At 45.3% G+C, this 23,058-nt stretch overlaps 1 protein-coding gene across 5 annotated transcripts in view; it reads right to left on the bottom strand.

Annotated features, from left to right (window-relative positions):
• LOC140388403 (constitutive coactivator of PPAR-gamma-like protein 1) overlaps nucleotides 1-23,058 on the bottom strand; it is a 209,436-nt gene that overhangs the window by 124,286 nt on the left and 62,092 nt on the right. For all 5 annotated transcript variants that reach the window (XM_072472518.1, XM_072472515.1, XM_072472517.1 and 2 more), the window contains exon 3: nucleotides 7,015-7,097. In XM_072472518.1, the coding sequence (XP_072328619.1) occupies nucleotides 7,015-7,097 (83 nt within the window). The remainder of the gene's footprint in view (nucleotides 1-7,014; nucleotides 7,098-23,058) is intronic.

The raw sequence follows: 23,058 nt of genomic DNA, 5'->3' as shown, positions 1-23,058 counted from the left end.
ATAAGATTTAAATACAAACTATCTTTTTGAAAAGAAATTCTTAATACAGATATGTCCGCATCTTTAATTTTACCAGGGGGTGAGCTGAAAGGCTACCATATGCTGCAGTCAGCTACTATTGTGTTTAATGCCCAGAGTTAAGGAATACAAGAAGGCTTAATCAAAATGCATAATACATGGTCAGAAAACATGAAGACAGTTCTCAAATTCTAGACATCAAAATATGAGACATTCAAGGAGTAAGTTTTGAGAACTAGATTCCATGGCATCAAATGAGTCGAATTATACACTGGATAGACCGTAGCTTTTCAGCTATAAAGGAAGTAACAGAGCGATGACCTTGTATTTTGATAATTAATTAAATTTACATCTCAACAATAGTAACAAGGGGATGAATTGATACTGGCAAAGGGAAATATAAACTGACAAAAGAACATAAGAAACGGGAGCAAGAGTAGACCATATGACCCCTTGAGCTTGCCTGCTATTCAAAACGATTATGGCTGATCTAGGAGCATAGGAATTAGGAGTAGTAGTCAATGCAGCCCCTCATGCCTGCTCCGCCATTTAATCAGATCATGGCTGATCTCTTCCTGGTCTCAAATCCACCTCTCTACCCGTTGCCAATATCCCTTTAGCCCGCTTTTGAAAAAAAATCAGAAATATATCTATCTCCTTCTTGAAACCATTTACTGACTCAGACTCCACTGCACTATGGGGCAGCGAGTTCCACAAATTCACCACGCTTTGTGAGATGTATTTCCTCCTCATTTCAGTTCTAAATCTAGTGCCTTTCAACATATATCTGTGACCGAGATTGCCCCACAAGGGGAACAGTTGGTCTACGTTTACTTTAACAATTCCTTTTAGTATTTTATATATCTCAATCAGGTCTCCTCTCATCCTTCTAAACTCCAGTGAGCATAAGCCCAAACTGTTTAATCTATCTTCAGACATCAACCCTTTCATCCCCGGAATCAATCTGGTGAACCTCCTCTGAACAGCCTCCATCCTTCCTCAGAAGGAGATCGAAACAGGACAGAATTCTCCAGATATGGTCTCACCAGCACCCTATACAATTGCAACTACACTTATACTTTTATACTCCAGTCCTTTTGCAATAAACGCTAATATTCTATTTGCCTTTTTAATCACATGCTGTAGTTGCATATTGGCTTTCTGCGATTCATGAACAAAGACACGCAGATCCCTCTGCCCAAATGCATTTTGAATCTGCTGTCCATTTAGATCATTTGTCTTTCTATTTTTTCGGACAAAATGGATAATCTCACACTTATCCACATTAAACTTCATCTGCCAAATTTTGGCCCAATCTCCGAGCTCATCTATATCTGTCTGTAAAATCTGTATCTACGCTTTATAGCCTGCTTTCCCACCTATTTTAGTATAATCTGCAAATCTTGCCAAGTTATACTCTGCCCTGCTTGCAAGATCATTTATAACCTATATTTCTAATTATAGGTCTACTTTTGACTCCACGCTCCTGCCTGCTCCCCATATCCCTCAATTCCTAAGACCAAAAATGTGTCTACCTCAGCCTTAAACACATTTAATAGTGGAACACCACAACCCTCTGGGATACTCAGCCTCTCATCATAGGAACCAATCTAGTGAGCCTTTGCTGCACTGTCTCCAATGTAAGTAGATTCTTCCTTAAATATGGAGACCAAAACTGCACATAGTACTCCAGGCAGGGTCTCACCTAAGCCTGTACAATTGTAGCAAGACTCTATTTTGATATTCTTATCCCCTTGTAATTAAGGCTAACATACCATTTATCTTACCAATTTCTTGCTGCATCTCCATGCTGATCTTGTGTTCCTTGTACGAGTACACTCAATACCTTCTGAACCCCAACATTTACAAGTTTCACGCATTTTTTTAAAAAAGATTCCCTATTCTGATGATCAAAATGAATTTGCCACGTTATCCATTCTCCCCACGGGCAGCACGGTAGTGCAGTGGTTAGCACTGCTGCCTCACAGCACCGAGGTCCCAGGTTCGATCCCGGCTCTGGGACACTGTCCGTGTGGAGTTTTCACATTCTCCCAGTGTTTGCATAGGTTTCACCCCCACAACCCAAAGATGTGCAGGGTAGGTGGATTGGCCACACTAAATTGACCCTTAATTGGAAAAAAATGAATTGGATACTCTAAATTTAAACAAAAACAACAAACAAATCTATTCCCCATATTATACTCCAGTTCATCCACCTAGATTTGAATCATCAGCAAACTTACATTACTCTCACTGTAAGTAACTACTATGGACTATAAATATCGACAGCCCCCGCACTCATCCTTGTGGCACTCTACTAGTTACTTCCTACCATCTTGAAAATACCCCATTAATCCATACACTTCTTGTTGTCCATTATCAATCCTCTGTCCATGCTAATCTATTATCCCCAACTCCATAAGCCCTTCTTTTGTGCATTAACCTTTTGTGAGACAGCTTATCAGATGCTTTTTGAAAATTCTACATATACCGGTTCCTCTTCATTTACCCTACTAGTTACATTATCAAAAGACGCTAATAAATCTGTCAAGCAGGATTTCCGTTTAATGAAACCATGCTGACTTTGCTCGATAATACCATGATTTTCTAAGTGCATTGTTAAGACTTCCTTAATAATAGATTCCAGCACTTTCCAAAAGGCCCTTAACACAAAGTGATCAATACAAGAAAAGACAAACTTCTGAATGGAACTGAAGGAGCAAAAACCCGCAATCAGTTAAGAAACAATTAAATGCCATGACTGTGGGAAGTGGGCATTGGGGCAAGGAGACTGCAGGTTCTTCTGGATATATGAACTAACTTTATTGGAATGTTTTTCCACATTGGTATTTATCTTGTGATATCCTGTAAGATTACAACAGTTTTATTAGACCAACAAACAGTGCCACAAGATTATGCAAGCCCATGGTAGAACAAGTGTGCATTTAGCTGTAAAGTATAAGACTATCCAGGTTTCTCCTGTACATTCATCAGTCACTGTTCAATTCGAACGGTAATGCCACAAGGAAAAATTAGGAGAATCACTCGGGTAATTTTTGTTCACCTCCAAGTGGTGATTTATAGAGGCCTTGGAGCAGCTGAGGAACGGCAAAAGCTTCAAATGTCTTTGTAGAAATGAATTAAAAAGAAAAAGTTTCATCCAAGAAATATGCACAGCACAGGAGATAACCAGGAGGTGGAGGAGAGAAAGGTCAAAAGAAAGTAGAAATATAAACAATAAATGTGAAATACTGTAATTGCTTTATGAATAAACAAACATATGAATATGGAGTAAGCTATTCGGCCCCTTGAGCCTGCCCCATGGAAGGTTTTGTGTCCTGAAGAGTCTAGTCAAATGAAACAAAGCTTCCAATCTATTCCAACAGAAATCAGTATTCCAGTTACCAAAAGTCAGTATTTTGGCAGTAAAATCGGTATTTTCATTTCAAAGAAATAATGCCCACCAGTCTGAAATACAGCTCAACACCTTTATTGCACAAATCTAAAACACAAATGGAAAATGCAAATCCAATGCTTCATATATGTACATCATCATGAGTGGGTGTTTTCAAATTAAGTTTCAGACATTCAGTAAATCTAAGAATGAAAAATGTGAACAAAACATTCGCCTTTTTACGTGAAGTTCAAAATTGTCCTTACACCAGTATCAAAGCTCAGTTCAACCTGACTGATGCAGCTCTTTTGCACTTGTCAAGGCAGTGCTGCAAGCTTCTGCTTTCATCTTAATTTCCGAATTTACCTCAGGTTTACTTAGGGATGCACATGTAGCTCTTTTACACTTATCAAGCAGTTTTGTGTTGAATTGCATTTAATGACAGCTCTGTCCTTTGGCGTGAGCATAGACTTTCTGGGTTAAGAAGTCAGAAAGGGTCTCGGTTCCTAAACTGGGTTGAAACTCAGTGGAGTTCTTCCTGACCAGACTAAAGATTTGTTCACCTTCGGCTTTACTATCTGCGATTGACAAGACTGCCAGCGTGATTTTTGGAAGATGACGATACTTCAGCTCACCGGTTAATTTTCCCCTCAGTTGGGAGATATCCACCCAGACTTAATGTGATCGTCTGTCTAATTAAATACTTTCCAAAGAGACAACCTGGAATTGAGCAAATTCCACTTCTAAAAAATCCAGAACATCTTCCATGATATGGAATCGCTTTGCAAAGTAACGATCTGGTGTAAAATTTCCCTCCATCCTCCCCCTTGGATTTGCCATTCTTGCATGTAGCAGCAATTCGTCCTTGAAGGGGAAATTTGATGGTGGCATAGTCACATACTGCAACATAGTACTTTCGTACTGATGAGTAGAAGTTACTCCTATCTTGCAAGGTGAGGTGTCCCGCCTTGAGAAACTGCCTGGCTTGTTCACCAACTACAAGGTGTTCATCACACTTTTGATTGAATTTGTCTTTGTACATGCAGCTAGCAGGCAATGGAACACTGGTAATTACAGCAGATTTCACAAGTCTTGAGGAAAGTCAAGCAACTTCTGATATAGAATCTATATCTTGGGAGCTTTATTTTGGAACTCTAGATTGAGCCTGTTCAACACAGGAAGTGTATATTGAAGAAAGGTACAATACAGTTTGTTTCTGTCACAAAGCTTTGCATAAATCCCGGCAGCTTTGCCTTGAGATGGCTCTACTGCATTAGCAACAGGGTTGCGAGCTGTGGGAGACTTCTTCTTACTTCCAGCTCTTGAACTGCTGCTTTTTCCATCTTTCTTACTATTGTCAGTCTTGCTACCATGCACAAGAACAGCAGTTTTCTGAACAAATCCTGCACTGGTCTTTTTGGGTCCCACTGGTGCAAGAGCCTGGTTCCTGACAGCAGCTGAAACCAGGCAACCACTCTTTGCATTCCCAACATGAATGCTGATTTCTGTTCCTGCAAACAATGTTTTTGTTGTAGATGATGTGCCACATGTAACACTACTCGGTGGATGTGGAGGTTGAGCAATCTCCTTGATGATGGTCTCTGCCGCTGGAGGTATCAACCTTCAGTCGCTTAGCACTTTTCAAGCCCCCTTCATTCTTTCTTTTTCCTTTCCCTGATTCTGTCTCTCGGGAGAAGTACTCTTGTAACGCAGTCCACTGTTCCAGAAATCGATCTAGTGTTCTTTCCAAGGACAACCATCTCGTGCAGACATGTTTGAGTACTCTGTGGTTTTCTAGATTGCGCAATGTTTGTATCATCTTGAACTCTTAATGGCACTTGCCAGACTTCTCAAGGTAGTAATGTAGATATGCATCTCCATATCAAGGTAGTAATAGACTGGCACAAGCAAGTCTACTGGAGAGAATGGCAACCGACTTGCCCCTTTCTCTGCAGCCAGATGAAGAAGGTAGCATGGACATCCAAGAATGAAAATATCTGGGTTTTCTTTCTTCATAAAGGAAGCAACACCATTGTGGACTCCCATTATCGCTGCGTTGTCTGCAGAAAAACATACCACATTTTTCCAAAGAATGTTGTTTTCCTTGAGAACATTGTCCAGAATTGGAAAATGTTTTTGTCGCTTCATCTTTCTTTCGTTGTCGCTATTTCAAGTAGCACACTGATCATCCTGTTCCCATCTGCGTCAAAGAACCGAACAATGATGGGATCAAGTTGTTCCTCCACACCGCGGTCAGAACCCCCATCGGTTGAGATAGAGAACGGGATTTCCCTGATTTTCCCAAGGATGTCACTTTTCGTTTCTTGCAATCAAGCTGCCCGGAAACATCACTTTCACGAGATCAGTCAAATGATCGGCAGCAGAAAACGCCACATTATGCTCAATCACGAAATATGTCATCAAAGTTATGACTGAGTAGTCTTTCTGTTGCATGAAAGGTTTGATGTCGCGGGTGCTTTCAGAAACTTGTGCCATAGCATGATGTTTCTTGGAACGCATATATGCCTGTATGTCATTTGCTCCTCTGTGAGCGATGCTGAAGTCCGGTGAGCAGACGTTACATCGCTCAGTGTATTCATCCTTTCTAGATTGTACAATAAAGGACCATCTTGATATGTAGTCCTTCTTGAAAGTCTGTTTTCTAGATTTAGCACCAGACAAAGTCATGATCGTTACTTACTCAATATTTGGGTTTTTCTTCCAACTTTACTATGCTGTCAGTACAAGAAACTAATAGGCTTGACCTGAGGCCTACTGGTAGCTCCTATACAAACAGCCCTGATGTGGCTAGCTTCCTCCTCACTTGACGGAGTCAAAACAGAAACAGCTGGAAATGGCAATAGAAGGCACTAGAAAACGTATTCTATAATACTTCAGAGAACAAATGCAGCAGGGTTTAAATTATCCATTTATCTGTGTTTTTAAATTATTAAGATGGAAACATTTTAAAATTGCATCAATGTATCACCCCATACAATTCCCAATGCTACAGGCCTTCGATGATGTAGATGATCATGGGGATTGCTACTGTAGTCGACCCGTGATTTTTTTAATCACAACAGTAAAGTACAGGCACCTCGATGCCTCATGCGATACCGCGTGAAAGTCAGGATCGCCTGACACACGTGCTGTTAGTATGCGAGGTAGCAGAGGCGGGGCCTCAGGGCGGGGTCCTGTCACCAGGGAAACGAATACACTCACCTCGATGCCTCATGTGCGAGACCGCACGATGGTCAGGATCACCTGACACATGCGCTGTTAGTGCGGGGCAGAGGAGAGGAGGCAGGGCCTCTGCACAGGGCCCTGTCGCCAAGGAAACCAAATTAAGCGTTTCGAGAGGCATCTTGCCAATCAACTCTCCTTTTGCGTATTTCAATGCTAGAAATCGTACACCTGTATTCAAGCGGATTTTCCGTATAAAATATGGAAATTTCACGGTAGTTGGCAACTCTGATAAAAGCTTCAGACTGAAATAGTCTGGCAACAGTCCTCAATACAAGTTCGCACTTCAGTCATAAAATGGGAAATTCAACATGCTGCATCCATTAACATCAACACTGCCACCACCATGATTAGATTACCTTTAATGAAGCTAGAGGATGGTCAGGACCAAGTAAACTCCAGTGAAAGGCAGCCAGATCTTCATCAGGTAGGATATGGTTGCCTAAGTCAAAGAAGAAGAAATAAATCATGAAACTAAAATAAACACTCGTTTAGTAGTACAGCCTTGAGTATTGCTGAAACAAATGACATGCTGTTGAAGCTTTCTGTCTTGCACTCATCAAGACAGAGAAGAGTGCCAAATTTTTTTTTTTGAAATAAACATTTTATTGAGGTATTTTTGGTTTTACAACAACGACAAGATAAACAATGTACATGAGTCTATAAGCATGTTTCTCCCTTACAGGTCCCACCTTTATTAACCCCCTACTCTAAGCTAAACTAACCCCCCCACTCCCCCCGCCCATCTGCTGACGATTAATTTTCCGCAAAGAAGTCGACGAACGGCTGCCACCTCCGGGCGAACCCTAACAGTGACCCTCTCAAGGCGAACTTGATTTTCTCCAAACAGAGAAAGCTAGCCATGTCAGATAGCCAGGTCTCCAACTTCGGGGGCTTTGAGTCCCTCCAAGCTAATAGTATCCGTCTCCGGGCTACCAGGGAAGCAAAGGTCAGAACGTCCGCCTCTTTCTCCTCCTGGATTCCCGGATCTTCCGACACCCTGAAAATCGCCACCTCCGGACTCGGGGCCACCCTTGTTTTTAAAATCGTGGACATGACGTCTGCAAACCCCTGCCAAAATCCCCTGAGCTTTGGGCATGTCCAAAACATGTGGACATGGTTCGTTGGCCCCCCCGCACACATTGCACACCTATCTTCTACCCCAAAGAACCTGCTCATCCGGGCCACTGTCATGTGAGCCCGGTGAACGACCTTAAACTGTATCAGGCTGAGCCTGGCGCATGTTGTGTACGCGTTGACTCTACTCAATGCATCCTCCCAGAGACCATCCTCTATCTCTCCTCCTAACTCCTCTTCCCACTTGCGCTTCAGCTCCTCAGTCTGCATATCCTCTGACCCCATGAGTTCCTTATAGATGTCAAAGACCTTCCCTTCTCCCACCCACACTCTGGAAACTACCCTATCCTGTATCCCCCTTGATGGTAGGAGCGGGAAGGTTGAGACCTGCCTATGTACGAAGTCCCGCACCTGCAGGTACCTGAATTTGTTTCCCCTCGCCAATCCAAATGTCTCCTCCAAGTCCCTCAAGCTCGGAAAGCTCCCCTCTATAAAGATATCCCCCATCATCTCAATTCCTGCCCTCTGCCATCTCCGAAACCCCCCGTCCATCCTTCCCGGGGCAAACCGGTGATTATTGCAGATTGGAGACCAGGCCAATGCTCCCTCCGCTCCCGCATGCTTTCTCCATTGCCCCCAGACTCTCAGGGCCATCACCAACACGGGGCTGGCGCAGTACCGTGACGGCGGGGACGGCAGAGGTGCCGTTATCAACGCCCCCAAACTGGTGCCCTTACATGAGGCCACCTCCATTCGCTCCCATGCCGACCCTCCCCCCACCTCCTAATCATTGCTATATTCGCCGCCCAATAATAGTTACTGAAATTTGGCAGCGCCATCACGCCCTCTCCGCTCAAGCATCGCCTTTTTTACTCGCAGGGTCTTGCCCGCCCATACAAAGCCAGTGATAACTTTGTTGACCCGCTTAAAAAAGGACCGCGGAATAAAGATAGGGAGACACTGGAACACAAACAGGAATCTCGGAAAGACCGTCATCTTCACCGTCTGGACCCTCCCAGCTAATGACAACGGGAGTGCGTCCCACCGTCGGAAATCGTCCTTCATTTGATTTACTAGTCGGGCCAGATTAAGTTTGTGCAACCATTCCCATTCCCGCGCCACTTGGGTGCCTAGATACCTAAAGCTTACCCCTACCACTCTAAACAGCAGTTCCCCCGGTCGCCTTGCCTGGATCGCAAACATCTCGCTTTTCCTCATATTTAGTTTGTACATTGAAAACCAGCCAAATTCCCCCAGAATCCTCATGATTGCTTCCATTCCCTCTACTGGGTCCGATACATACGGGAGCAGGTCATCTGCGTAAAGCGAGACTCTGTGTTCCACTCTCCCCCCCCCCCCCCCCCCCCGGACCAGCTCCTTGCGGCTCTTAGTGCAATTGCCAACGGCTCTATAGCTAACGCAAACAGCAGTGGGGAGAGGGGGCATCCCTGTCTCGTCCCCCGATGTAGCCTAAAATAGTCCGATGTTGTCCTATTCTTCCGTACGCTCGCCACAGGAGCCTGATACATCAACCTGATCCAGTCAATAAAGCCCCGCCCAAATCCAAACGGTCCCAGTACCTCTCACAGATATTCCCATTCTACTCTTATCAAAAGCCTTCTCTGCATCCATTGCGACCACTACCTCCACCTCCCTTCTTTCTGGGGCATCATGATCACATTTAGCAACCTTCTTACATTGGCCACAAACTGCCTTCCCTTAACGAACCCTGTCTGGTCCTCCCCAATCACGTCCGGAACAGTCTTCAATCCTAGAGGCCAAAATTTTGGCCAGCAGTTTGGCGTCCACATTCAATTGGGATATCGGCCTGTAGGACCCAAGCAGCTCCGGATCCTTATCCCGCTTCAGGATCTGCGAGATCGTGGCCTGTGGCGTCGGCGGGGGAAGCACCTCTCTCTCCCTTGCCTCATTGAATGTCCTCATCAACAGCAGCCCCAATATCCCAGAAAACTTTTTATAGAAAAGAGTGCCAAATTTCAACGGGAACAACAATTTACACACACACAGAAAAAGATGCTGACTGGTTGGCAAGTCTGCTCTAGTTAGTATGGACACTGCCATGGCGAATGCATCAGGAAGCTATCATTTCCCCATGCTTTTGTTTATTCAAAAAAGATGCAATGTCTGGACATAATACCCTTGCCTGCAGAGGACCAGTCTCTGCAAATGAACATTCATAGCTTCCAGCAAGTGTAAGCAGTGGTATAATGGCTAACCCGATCAAAACACTACTTGCCTGTATATCATGAATATCAAATGGGTCTATGACCACCACTTATGGGCCTCTGAAGTGACCAGTTTCTTCAAATTACCTTGGAAAGGAAAAGTATCTTAAAAATGTGAAGAATAGATAAAGCTAGCCATTTCATGCTGTTTCTATGTAGTGGCACCACGAGTGGTGTTTTCCACTAATAGGATGCTGCCATCAAGCCAAAATTATGTTCTGTCTACTACATAACTGAGTAACGTGGTAGATGTAGTTTGGTGGTGTGATGCCAGATATGTACACCGTGGTTCCCAATGACTGGCAAACTGTATCAAACAGCACCTCCCTTTGGTTGTTCACAATAGGATAATTACTGACTGTATTCAACCAACCTGCACTTGCCAAACCCGAAACATAAATGTCTAACATTAGAAACAATTCCATGATTGAGCAGCACGTTCTGAGAGTTTGAAGAATTACACTAGCAATCAATTTAAGATCATTAATTGGGTTCGCAATGTAACTCACTTACACATACTAGAAGATACATTTAATCAGAGACCTGCTACAAATGAAATACGTGCTGACATTTCACCTTCTTTAACAAACAAAAGCATAGAGGACAATAACTGCTTGGTGCATTTTTTATGGCAACATCTCAAAAATCTGCATCCTTTTCCCATGCGGAATAAATTGCAGTTCCCTTTGAAATTTGGCATTTTTGTGCCTGCCCTGATGAGTGCAAGACAAGAAGCTTCAACAGTATGTCTCATTTTTCATCAAAACTCAAATGAAAATACATTTATTTATTGCAAACGAAAATGAAATTCGGGTATTTTCTATAGTTTGTTTCTGTTTGGGCTACTTCAGAGAAACTTTCATCTTAGGACTTTGTTCAATATACAAAAATACTTTTTGTACCAATTAGACACAAAACGGCAGCATGGTGGCACAGTGGTTAGCACTGCTGCCTCACAGCACCATGGACCTGGGTTCAATTCCGGCCTTGGGTCGCTGTGTGTGTGGAGTGTGCATGTTCTCCACGTGTCTGTGTGGGTTTCCTCCATGTGCTCTGGGTCTTTCCCCCCCCCAGTCCAAAGATGTGAAGATTAGGTGAATTGGCAATGATAAATTTCCCCATAGTGTCCAAGAATGTGCAGGTTAGGTTATGCGGATAGGGCTGGATGAACAGGAGAGTGGATGTGGGTTGAGTGCTCAAAAGGTCGGTGCAGGCTCAATGGCCTTCTTCTGCACTGTAGGGATTAGAATTGTTGGGAGCATTGACTGCTCCAGTTGCAAACTTCAATCATGTGTGCATCAGTTATTTCATTCTATCAAATTTCTGGCTGACCTGAACTGCAACCATGTAGGTAAGTTCCAAATGTAGATTTTCCCACGAAAGTGAGGAAAGGAGGGGAAGTTATGCTGCTTCAGGATTTAAAACTTTCAAACAACTTAAAGAGCCTATTTTGTTTAATGTTGTAAACAGCAAGCATATTAGTTTAAAATATTTGTAGGGAGTGCAATAGGTCAGAGTAGTCCAGATCTGAAATAGGAACATCCAGATGTCCTGAATGACACCCAAAGAATGGGTTGCACTTGTCAAAATCTGTCACCCCACCCAGCAGCAGTGCCATCATACCCTGGAACAAAAAGCACAATTATTTTTGCAGCGAAAATGAATAAAAACTGTTTCCAGTAACTGCCAACTCAAATACACCGCATAGTTGTAATCAATTCAGGGAAACATATATAAACCCATCACCATCGCACATTTGTCTTTTTAAAAAATATCTTTATTCAAGGCTTTTTACATATATACACAAAAATATCAGAAGACCAAAACATCAACATGAACAGAAATCACAAGCCCCAAATCTCACCAGATACCACCACCCACCATCCTAATTTCCCCCCCTCATCTCCCCCCCCCCCCACCCTGGACCTAGCTGACCCCTCAATCCACCTTGAAGAAATCAATGAATGGTTTCTCCTCCAGGTGAACCCTTTCTTGAACCCCGCAAAGCAAACTTGACCTTCTCCAGCCGCAGGAATACTGCCAGGTTACTCACCCATACCCTTGCCTTCAGCGGCTCCGTGTCCCATCAACATAACAAGATCCGTCTCTGGGCTATCAGGCCGCCCATCATGTGGGCCTTATGCATTACCTTAAACTGGAAAAGCTTAACCTCGCACAGGAGGACGCGCTCACCCTCCACAGGGCCTCTTTCACCATCCCGGCCCACACTTCCCCATCCAACCCCGCTTCCCATTTACGCTTAATCTCCTCCATGGGAGCACCCTCCCACTCCATCATCCCCAATATCATCCTCCGACAACAACTTGTCCTGCATCACCGGAGGTGGCAGCCCCAGGAGAGATGTCACCACTCTCCTCACAAAATCCCTCACCTGCAGGTACCTAAAACCATCCCCTTTTGGCAAATCCCGTCTCCTCCAGTCCCGTAAACCTATCCCGCCTGATCGCCCCCCCCTAAGTGGCTCCACCACCATGGCCAAATCCTCTTAAGGCATCCCTTCTATGCTGCTGGAAGTTGCCATTTAGAAACTCCACCAGCTGCTCCATCGACTACTGGGAGGGCAGCGCTGCCCCGTTGCTCTCCGCCATCTTCACCTGTATCACACCACAAAAACTTTCCTGCTCCAACTGCTCTCTCTACCTCTTGGCACTCCACGCCCAATGAGCTATACATCAGTCCCACCAGAGTATTATTGCATTCCCTGGACACTCACACACCCTTTGCCCTCAAACACCACACAGTTCGGGTGGGGAAGGACCGAACAAATCCGCCTCGAGCAGAAGCCACAAAATGTGCGACCACTCACTCCATGGCCACCACCAGAAGTCCATCTCACATTAGTCTTCATTGAGCCTGTTTGCCACATCTAATTATCTGCTTTCCCGTGTTTTAAAATAAACTTTGCCATCAATGTCCACCTTTTACTCACCATAAGTCAACGGTCAGCTGTTTTTTTAAAAAACTGGAGTCAACATATATACATTTATATTTATTTCCAGAGTTACACATTACAAACATACACCTCCTGACCCATCATGTTTATTTGTAGGGGTTCAAGTGAAATCCCAGATAATGCTCACCAGCATCATACAATTAAACACAATTAATATACAATTAACACCCCAGTCTTCACCTCCTTATTTGCGTACATCACAAAACATTCCTCCCATTTATTGCTGTTGCCATCACCATCAAACTCACGATTGGCAGAATGTTGCCAACTGGATGTTCCTCTGTCTCATCTGAGCAAGTGAACCTGTAATTTCTTTTACAGGAGAACAACCTCCTAACTCCCAATGTCTCTTTCAAACAAGGTCTCCGAGTCATCAGAAGCAGATTTTTAAGAGGGTGCTGGAATATGGGAGTAACAGAGATGCCACCTGTCCAGGGTTTGGTACTAAATTCTGCATATTTTCATTCTGTTCCTGCTCTCTAATTCACTGATACGGAAGTAAAAAGTGAAATCACTTAACATTGCACACCTCCTTCTGAAAGCTGCTCTGAAGGTTCCTCATTGGAGTGCTATCACATCCCATCTTCCTCTTCTCTAAATGTGTCAGACGATGAGCCAGTGCATCTAGCAACAGCAGCACTTCGCACCACAGCATATAACACACTTTGTCATTCCTACTCAAGAATCAATGAACCCACAGGATTTAGAGAGTCAGTTAGTGAGGAATGTACTCAGTAAAACGAAGAACACACTGAACAGCAGCCAGTAGTAGAAAAATAGGAACAGTAAACTTGTGTGGTGGGCCAGCTTGCTTCTGCAGCGATAACACAGAGGGTTTGGATCACAAAGCGTCTGCGTTTTTTTAATAAAAAGGAATGCTTTGTGCCAAAACGCAAGCATTAGTGACGGTACCAAATAAACAGTTACAACTAACATGTGCCATTATCTTATTGGACAGCTTTGTAACACTGCAGGTCACTGTGGAGGGGTAGTAAATACCAAGAACATTCAACTATTACCTTCAGAGCTAAATTGCTGGCTTTGAAAGCAGACCAAGGCAGGCCAGCAGCACGGTTCAATTCCCGTAACAGCCTCCCCGAACAGGCGCCGGAATGTGGCGACTAGGGGCTTTTCACAGTAACTTCATTTGAAGCCGACTTGTGACAATAAGCGATTTTCATTTCATTTCATGACAGGGACCCTCCAGCTAGTAAGAGTTTGCCCGTCAATACTTTGGCTGTTGCCAGCGACCTAGAGTACCAGAGTCAAACAGGCAATCTCTTCTGGTTGTGACAAGAGAGGACCAATTAGAGAAAGGCCAGTTAGAACATTACTGATCACACCATCGTCATTAGATCTATTGTTCTATTTGCAATAATGGTAATGCAGTGCTTAATTGTTGGGGTTTGATCATAGCGACATCAGCATATCGAGATTCACTCACAAGCATTCTCCATTCATAGCAATATGTTAGTAAGCAGACAGGCCAAGGCTCCTCACATGATAGAAGGGCCACAACCGGCAGTGTTCATCTCAGATCTTATTTCCCAGAAGCAGGAGCATAAATCCCAAGCTCTGGCACAGAAGCCAAATCGCCTCGCAAACCCCTACCACCCAGGAGGCACCAGCATGAAAGTAGTGTTAGGGTCAACCAAGGTGCCCCCAAGATTTGGTGAGCAAGTTCAGTTTCAGCACGTATCATCATACAAACGTTAATTTACATGAGAACGGGAAGGTTATCTGAATGCCACCATTTGGCAAAACTGAACAGGTTTCATGCTTCTTGTGGTTCCTGGGCAACAGTATGGACTTGGACTCTCATGCACTAAAATCATACCTCAGACCATTATGTATATCAGATAGGCAAATATTCTCAATGTTCTCAATGATAACCTGAAATTATCCTTGTTCATTTTATTATTTTAACTTTAAATAAATTTAGAATACCCAACTATTTTTTCCAATTAAGGGCAATCCACCCAGCCTGCACATGAATGAAATGAAAATGAAAATCGCTTAGTGTCACAAGTAGGCTTCAAATGAAGTTACTGTGAAAAGCCCCTAGTCGCCACATTCCGGCACCTGTTCGGGGAGGCTGTTACGGGAATCGAACCGTGCTGCTGGCCTGCCTCGGGTTGTGAGGGTGAAACCCACGCAGACACAGGGAGAATGTGCAAACTCCACACGGACAGTGACCCAGGGCCGGGATTTGAACCCGGGTCCTCAGTGCCGGTTCCTCATGCGTTTTAATGTAATAAATACAGTGGCACTAGTGAATCAAGGTTTTCACCAGTGCTGTCTCTGATACAAGGTATGTACATTGACACCAGTATATTCTGGAGCAGGGATATTGAAATAGAGGGTATAGAGCAAACTGAAGTGTTGCACAACACTCTTTGGTGCCCCTCCATCACTTCCTGCAAAACAGATACAGGTGAAAAGACTGCACAGCAGCAAGCTACATAATGATTCTGGAAAGACATTAGTCACAGCAGGGAAGGGACAGGGAAAAATCAAGATGAACGCTTCATCAATGACCTAGTGATATTTTCACTTGACATTGGTTTTCTTAAATGGATTTCCGTTTGCAGTTTGGCAACAAGAAAACCTGAATATCCTACATTTAAGGACTGATGATTTAAACAGCATTAAATGAGAAGATGGGAAGAGTAGAAATCTTCCCCTAATTTTCCAGGTGGGTCTATTGAATTTATACATATATATTTGGTGGATCCAAGCTTAAAACATCACCAACCTTCTTGCTGATCTTTAAGATGATACTGAAATGTTACAGACTATTATGCAAGAAGGTTCAGCCACAACTGTCTCAAAAGATGTATTTTCTCAACACCATAATTAATTTCAGGGTTGAGCTGGGTTAGATATCACAAGTCCTTATTTTCCCAAAGAATAAAAGACCTGCAGGCGTCAAACTTGTGAGATGCACACAGATTTATTGCATTCCTATAAGCGCGAGCTGGATCTGTTTCTGGCTTAGGAAAAGATCACTTTGTATAAGACACATATCTTGCAATGTAAATCAACGTCAATGTGATTTTGTAGGCTTGCTTTGATTCACTAAGGAGATCAGAGAGGAATTTTCCAGTCCCGCCCCAAATTGGCCTGCATTTCTACCTGCTTCTTTGTCTCTCTCAGATTACATGACTCCCGTTAGTGTGCACTGCGGTACCACAGGCAAGGTGACCAGGCTCTAAAGGACATAGCTGCTAGACTGGGTCAGCGGCAGGTGGTGAGGGAACCAACAAGAGGGAAATAAATGCGTGGCCTCATCCTCATCAACTTGCCTGCCACAGATGCATCTGTCAATGACAGTATCGGTAGGAATGACCTTGGTACAGTCCACATGCAGACAAAGTCTCGTCTTCACATTGAAGATACACTGCGTCGTGTTGTGTGGCACTACCACGGTGTTAAATGGGATAGACTTCGAACAGATCTCGCAACTCAATACTGGGCATCCATGAGGCACTATGGACCATCATCAGAACTGTAATCAACCACAATCTGTAACATCATGGCCTGGCATATTTCCCACTGTACCATGACCATAATACCAGGGTATCAACTCTGATTCAATGAAAAATGCAAGAGGGGATGCCAGGAGCGACACCAGACATAGCTAAAAATGAGGTGTCAACCTGAAGCTGCAACATAGGACTACTTGTGTGCCAAACAGCATAAAAAGCAAGAAATAGACTGATTTACGATATTCTACAACCAATGGATCAAATCTAAGCTCTGCAATCCTGCCACATGCAGCCGTGAATGGCGGTGAACAATTAAGCAACTCACTGGAGGCGGCGGCTGCACACACATCCCCATCTTCAATGATGGAGGAGCCTAGCCCAGTGCAAAAGGTACGGCTGAAACATTCAGCAACAATCTTCAGCCAGAAGCGCCAAGTAGATGATCCAGCTCGGCCTCCTCTGGAGGTCCCCATCATTGCATATATCAGTCTTCATCCAATTTGATTGACTACTCGAATCAAGAAATGACCACAATGGACACTGCAGACTATGGGCCCTGAAAATATTCTGGCAACAATACGTAGACTTGTGCTCCAGAACTTGCCACCCCCCCAGCCTAGCAGTTCCACTACAGCTACAACACTGGTATCTAGCCAGCAATGTGGAATATTGCCCAAGTATGCCTTGTACACAAGAAATAGTAGAAATCCAACCCAGCCAATTGCCACGCCGTCAGTCTACCCTCGATCACCAGTAAAGTGATGGAAAGGATCATCAACAGGGCTATCACGCAGCACTTACTCAGCTATAACCTACTCGCAGACTCACAAACCCAATTTGGGTTCCACCAGGATCACTGCTTCACATCATCAACTGCTTCATCAATTACCTCACTTCCATCATAAGGTCAGAAGTGGGGATGTTCACTGTGACTGCACCATTCACGATTCCTCACATACTGAGGCAGTCCATGCCTAAATGCAGCAAGACCTGGACAGTAGCCAGGCTTGGGCTGACAAATGACAAGTAACATTCGTGCCACATAAGTGCCAGGCAATGATCATCTCCAACAAGAGAGATCCAAACCAGACCCTTGACATTCAATGTTATCGTCATCGCTGAATTCCCCACTCTCAACATCCTGGGGTGGGAGGTGCCTTACCATTGACCAGAAACTGAAGTGAACCAGCCACATAAATACTGTGGCTCCAAGAGCAGGCTAGGAGCTAGGAATCCTGCGACGAGTAACTCATCGCCTGACTCCCCAAAGCCTGTCCACCATCGACAAGGCATGAATGAAGAGTAAAATGGAATATTCTGCACTTGACTGGATGAGCTCCGCTCCAATAACACTCAATAAGTTTGACACCATCCAGCACAAAGCAGCCTGCTTCATTGGTACCATTTCCACAAACATTTACTCCACCACTGACAAACAGCAGCAGCTGTATCATCTACAAAATGCACTGCAAGAACTCACCAAGGCCCCTTACACTGCACCTTCCAAACTCATGACTACTATCTGCAAATGACAAATGTTGAATTCTTTACCCGTCAGTCTGGCCTCAATAAAACTCGAGATGGATTTGTAGGCATAGTATTATTTATTTTTAACCAACTTGCAAGTCTGACTCGCTTCTCAGGGACACAGAACCAGTCTCCTGGACCCCTTGGAAACGAATGAGGAAGGAGACAAAGGGATCTCTGCAAATACATTCAAATGGCATCATGTTTCACATACACGATTCCCATAGGTCATCCTATACCCCTCCTGACCTGACCATACATCCTAATTGGCTCACTTCTCATTCCTTAACCCTGGCTTCTTGTTACCCAGCATCCTTTTCACCTCCTCTACCAGACACCCCTCCCCCTTCCTTGCCATGCTTGCTGAAATCCTTTGTCTGTGAACTCACTAGAATTAGACCGGCCTACATCTACATTACTGTAACTAATATATTTATACTAACTATTTTATATCACATTCGTCACAAGAAGGACAAGGGCAGGAGACACAAGGGAACATCACCTGCAAGTTCCCTTCCAAGTCATTCACCATCCTGACTTGGAACCATATCATCGTTCCTTCGCTGTTGCTGGGTCAAAATCCAGGAACTCCTTTCCTTTTTTAAAAAAATATATTTATTAAAGTTTTAAACACAATTTTTCTCCCCTACAAACAATAACCGCCCCCCCCCCCCCCAACCCGTAACAAAAAAAAGAAACGAGAAATCGCACGGAGCAAGATACATACATGGCAAAGTAGTATATTTACATAGCTTTGTACACTGGCTCTCTCCCGTACGTGCCAGTCTCCCCAACCCTTCATGTTATCTCTTGCTCATCCACCCCCCAGGCAGCTCCCCCCCCCCCCCCCCCCCCCCGGTTGCTGCTGCTGCTGACCAACCTTCCTCTAACGCTCCGCGAGATAGTCTAGGAACGGTTGCCACCACCTGTAGAACCCCTGCACAGACCCTCCCAAGGCGAACTTAATCCTCTCCAACTTTATGAACCCAGCCATATTGTTTATCCAGGCCGCCACGCTGGGGGGCTTCGCCTCCTTCCACATTAGCAAGATCCTTCGCCGGGCTACTAGGGACGCAAAGGCCAGAATGCCGGCCTCTTTCGCCTCCTGCACGCCCGGTTCGTCCACTACTCCGAATATTGCTAGCCCCCAGCTTGGCTTGACCCGGACCTTCACCACCTGAGATATTGCTCCCGCCACTCCTCTCCAGAACCCCTCCAGTGCCGGGCATGACCAAAACATATGGACATGGTTCGCCGGGCTCCCTGAGCACCTTCCACATCTGTCCTCTACCCCAAAGAACCTGCTCAACCTCGCCACCGTCAAGTGAGCTCTGTGAACCACCTTAAATTGTATCAGGCTGAGCCTGGCACACGAGGAGGAGGAATTAACCCTACCCAGGGCATCAGCCCACAGACCTTCCTCGATCTCCTCCCCCAGCTCCTCCTCCCATTTACCCTTCAACTCTTCTACCAGCACTTCCCCCTCTTCTTTCATCCCCTGGTGTATTGCCGACACCTTGCCCTCCCCGACCCATGCACCCGAGATCACCCCGTCTTGAATTTCTTGTGCCGGGAGCAACGGGAATTCCCTCACCTGTCTCCTCACAAAAGCCCTCACCTGCATATATTTAAAGGCATTTCCTGGGGGTAACTCGAACTTCTCCTCCAGTGCCCCTAAGCTCGCAAACGTCCCGTCAATGAACAGGTCCCCCATTCTTCTAATCCCCGCCCGATGCTAGCTCTGGAACCCCCCGTCCATCTTCCCCGGAACAAACCGGTGGTTACCTCTGATCGGAGACCATACCGATGCTCCCATTGCGCCCCGGTGCCGTCTCCACTGGCCCCAGATCCTTAACGTTGCCGCCACCACCGGGCTCGTGGTATACATTGTCGGCAAGAGCGGCAGCGGTGCCGTCACCAACGCCCTCAGGCTCGTTCCTTTACAGGCCGCCATCTCCATCCTCTTCCATGCCGCCCCCCTCTCCCTCCATAACCCACTTGCGGATCATCGCCACATTTGCTGCCCAGTAGTAGCTCCCTAGATTTGGCAGCGCCAACCCTCCTCGGTCCCTACTGCGTTCCAGGAACCCTCTCCTTACCCTCGGGGTCTTATTCGCCCACACAAACCACATGATACTCCTACCATGTGGTGGCCTGAAGTGCATATGTTTTAATGCAAGGAGCATTACGGGTAAGGCAGATGAACTTAGAGCTTGGATTAGTACTTGGAACTATGATGTTGTGGCCATTACAGAGACCTGGTTGAGGGAAGGGCAGGATTGGCAGCTAAACGTTCCAGGATTTAGATGTTTCAGGCGGGATAGAGGGGGATGTAAAAGGGGAGGTGGAGTTGCGCTACTTGTTCAGGAGAATATCACAGCTGTACTGCGAGAGGACACCTCAGAGGGCAGTGAGGCTATATGGGTAGAGATCAGGAATAAGAAGGGTACAGTCACAATGTTGGGGGTATACTACAGGCCTCCCAACAGCCAGCGGGAGATAGAGGAGCAGATAGGTAGACAGATTTTGGAAAAGAGTAAAAACAACAGGGCTGTGGTGATGGGAGACTTCAACTTCCCCAATATTGACTGGGACTCACTTAGTGCCAGGGGCTTAGACGGGGCGGAGTTTGTAAGGAGCATCCAGGAGGGCTTCTTAAAACAATATGTAGACAGTCCAACTAGGGAAGGGGCGGTACTGGACCTGGTATTGGGGAATGAGCCCGGCCAGGTGGTAGATGTTTCAGTAGGGGAGCATTTCGGTAACAGTGACCACAATTCAGTAAGTTTTAAAGTACTGGTGGACAAGGATAAGAGTGGTCCGAGGATGAATGTGCTAAATTGGGGGAAGGCTAATTATAACAATATTAGGCGGGAACTGAAGAACATAGATTGGGGGCGGATGTTTGAGGGCAAATCAACATTTGACATGTGGGAGGCTTTCAAGTGGCAGTTGAAAGGAATACAGGACCGGCATGTTCCTGTGAGGAAGAAAGATAAATACGGCAATTTTCGGGAACCTTGGATGACGAGTGATATTGTAGGCCTCGTCAAAAAGAAAAAGGAGGCATTTGTCAGGGCTAAAAGGCTGGGAACAGACGAAGCCTGCGTGGAATATAAGGAAAGTAGGAAGGAACTTAAGCAAGGAGTCAGGAGGGCTAGAAGGGGTCACGAAAAGTCATTGGCAAATAGGGTTAAGGAAAATCCCAAGGCTTTTTACACGTACATAAAAAGCAAGAGGGTAGCCAGGGAAAGGGTTGGCCCACTGAAGGATAGGCAAGGGAATCTATGTGTGGAGCCAGAGGAAATGGGCGAGGTACTAAATGAATACTTTGCATCAGTATTCACCAAAGAGAAGGAATTGGTAGATGTTGAGTCTGGAGAAGGGGGTGTAGATAGCCTGGGTCACATTGTGATCCAAAAAGACGAGGTGTTGGGTGTCTTAAAAAACATTAAGGTAGATAAGTCCCCAGGGCCTGATGGGATCTACCCCAGAATACTGAAGGAGGCTGGAGAGGAAATTGCTGAGGCCTTGACAGAAATCTTTGGATCCTCGCTGTCTTCAGGGGATGTCCCGGAGGACTGGAGAATAGCCAATGTTGTTCCTCTGTTTAAGAAGGGTAGCAAGGATAATCCCGGGAACTACAGGCCGGTGAGCCTTACTTCAGTGGTAGGGAAATTACTGGAGAGAATTCTTCGAGACAGGATCTACTCCCATTTGGAAGCAAATGGACGTATTAGTGAGAGGCAGCACGGTTTTGTGAAGGGGAGGTCGTGTCTCACTAACTTGATAGAGTTTTTCGAGGAGGTCACTAAGATGATTGATGCAGGTAGGGCAGTAGATGTTGTCTATATGGACTTCAGTAAGGCCTTTGACAAGGTCCCTCATGGTAGACTAGTACAAAAGGTGAAGTCACACGGGATCAGGGGGGAGCTGGCAAGGTGGATACAGAACTGGCTAGGCCATAGAAGGCAGAGAGTAGCAATGGAGGGATGCTTTTCTAATTGGAGGGCTGTGACCAGTGGTGTTCCACAGGGATCAGTGCTGGGACCTTTGCTCTTTGTAGTATATATAAATGATTTGGAGGAAAATGTAACTGGTCTGATTAGTAAGTTTGCAGACGACACAAAGGTTGGTGGAATTGCGGATAGCGATGAGGACTGTCGGAGGATACAGCAGGATTTAGATTGTCTGGAGACTTGGGCGGAGAGATGGCAGATGGAGTTTAATCCGGACAAATATGAGGTAATGCATTTTGGAAGGTCTAATGCAGGTAGGGAATATACAGTGAATGGTAGAACCCTCAAGAGTATTGAAAGTCAAAGAGATCTAGGAGTACAGGTCCACAGGTCATTGAAAGGGGCAACACAGGTGGAGAAGGTAGTCAAGAAGGCATACGGCATGCTTGCCTTCATTGGCCGGGGCATTGAGTATAAGAATTGGCAAGTCATGTTGCAGCTGTATAGAACCTTAGTTAGGCCACACTTGGAGTATAGTGTTCAATTCTGGTCGCCACACTACCAGAAGGATGTGGAGGCTTTAGAGAGGGTGCAGAAGAGATTTACCAGAATGTTGCCTGGTATGGAGGGCATTAGCTATGAGGAGCGATTGAATAAACTCGGTTTGTTCTCACTGGAACGAAGGAGGTTGAGGGGAGACCTGATCGAGGTATATAAAATTATGAGGGGCATAGACAGAGTGGATAGTCAGAGGCTTTTTCCCAGGGTAGAGGGGTCAATTACTAGGGGGCATAGGTTTAAGGTGAGAGGGGCAAGGTTTAGAGTAGATGTACGAGGCAAGTTTTTTACGCAGAGGGTAGTGGGTGCCTGGAACTCGCTACCGGAGGAGGTAGTGGAAGCAGGGACGATAGGGACATTTAAGGGGCATCTTAACAAATATATGAATAGGATGGGAATAGAAGGATACGGACCCAGGAAGTGTAGAAGATTGTAGTTTAGTCGGGCAGCATGGTCGGCACGGGCTTGGAGGGCCGAAGGGCCTGTTCCTGTGCTGTACATTTCTTTGTTCTTTGTACCTATTCTCTTAAAAAAGGCCTTGGTGATCACGATGGGGAGGCACTGAAACACAAAC

The sequence above is a fragment of the Scyliorhinus torazame genome, chromosome 13 (genome assembly GCF_047496885.1).
Source record: "Scyliorhinus torazame isolate Kashiwa2021f chromosome 13, sScyTor2.1, whole genome shotgun sequence".
In the NCBI taxonomy this organism is placed as follows: Eukaryota; Metazoa; Chordata; class Chondrichthyes; order Carcharhiniformes; family Scyliorhinidae; genus Scyliorhinus; species Scyliorhinus torazame.
This window is presented reverse-complemented; position numbering and strand designations above follow the sequence as displayed.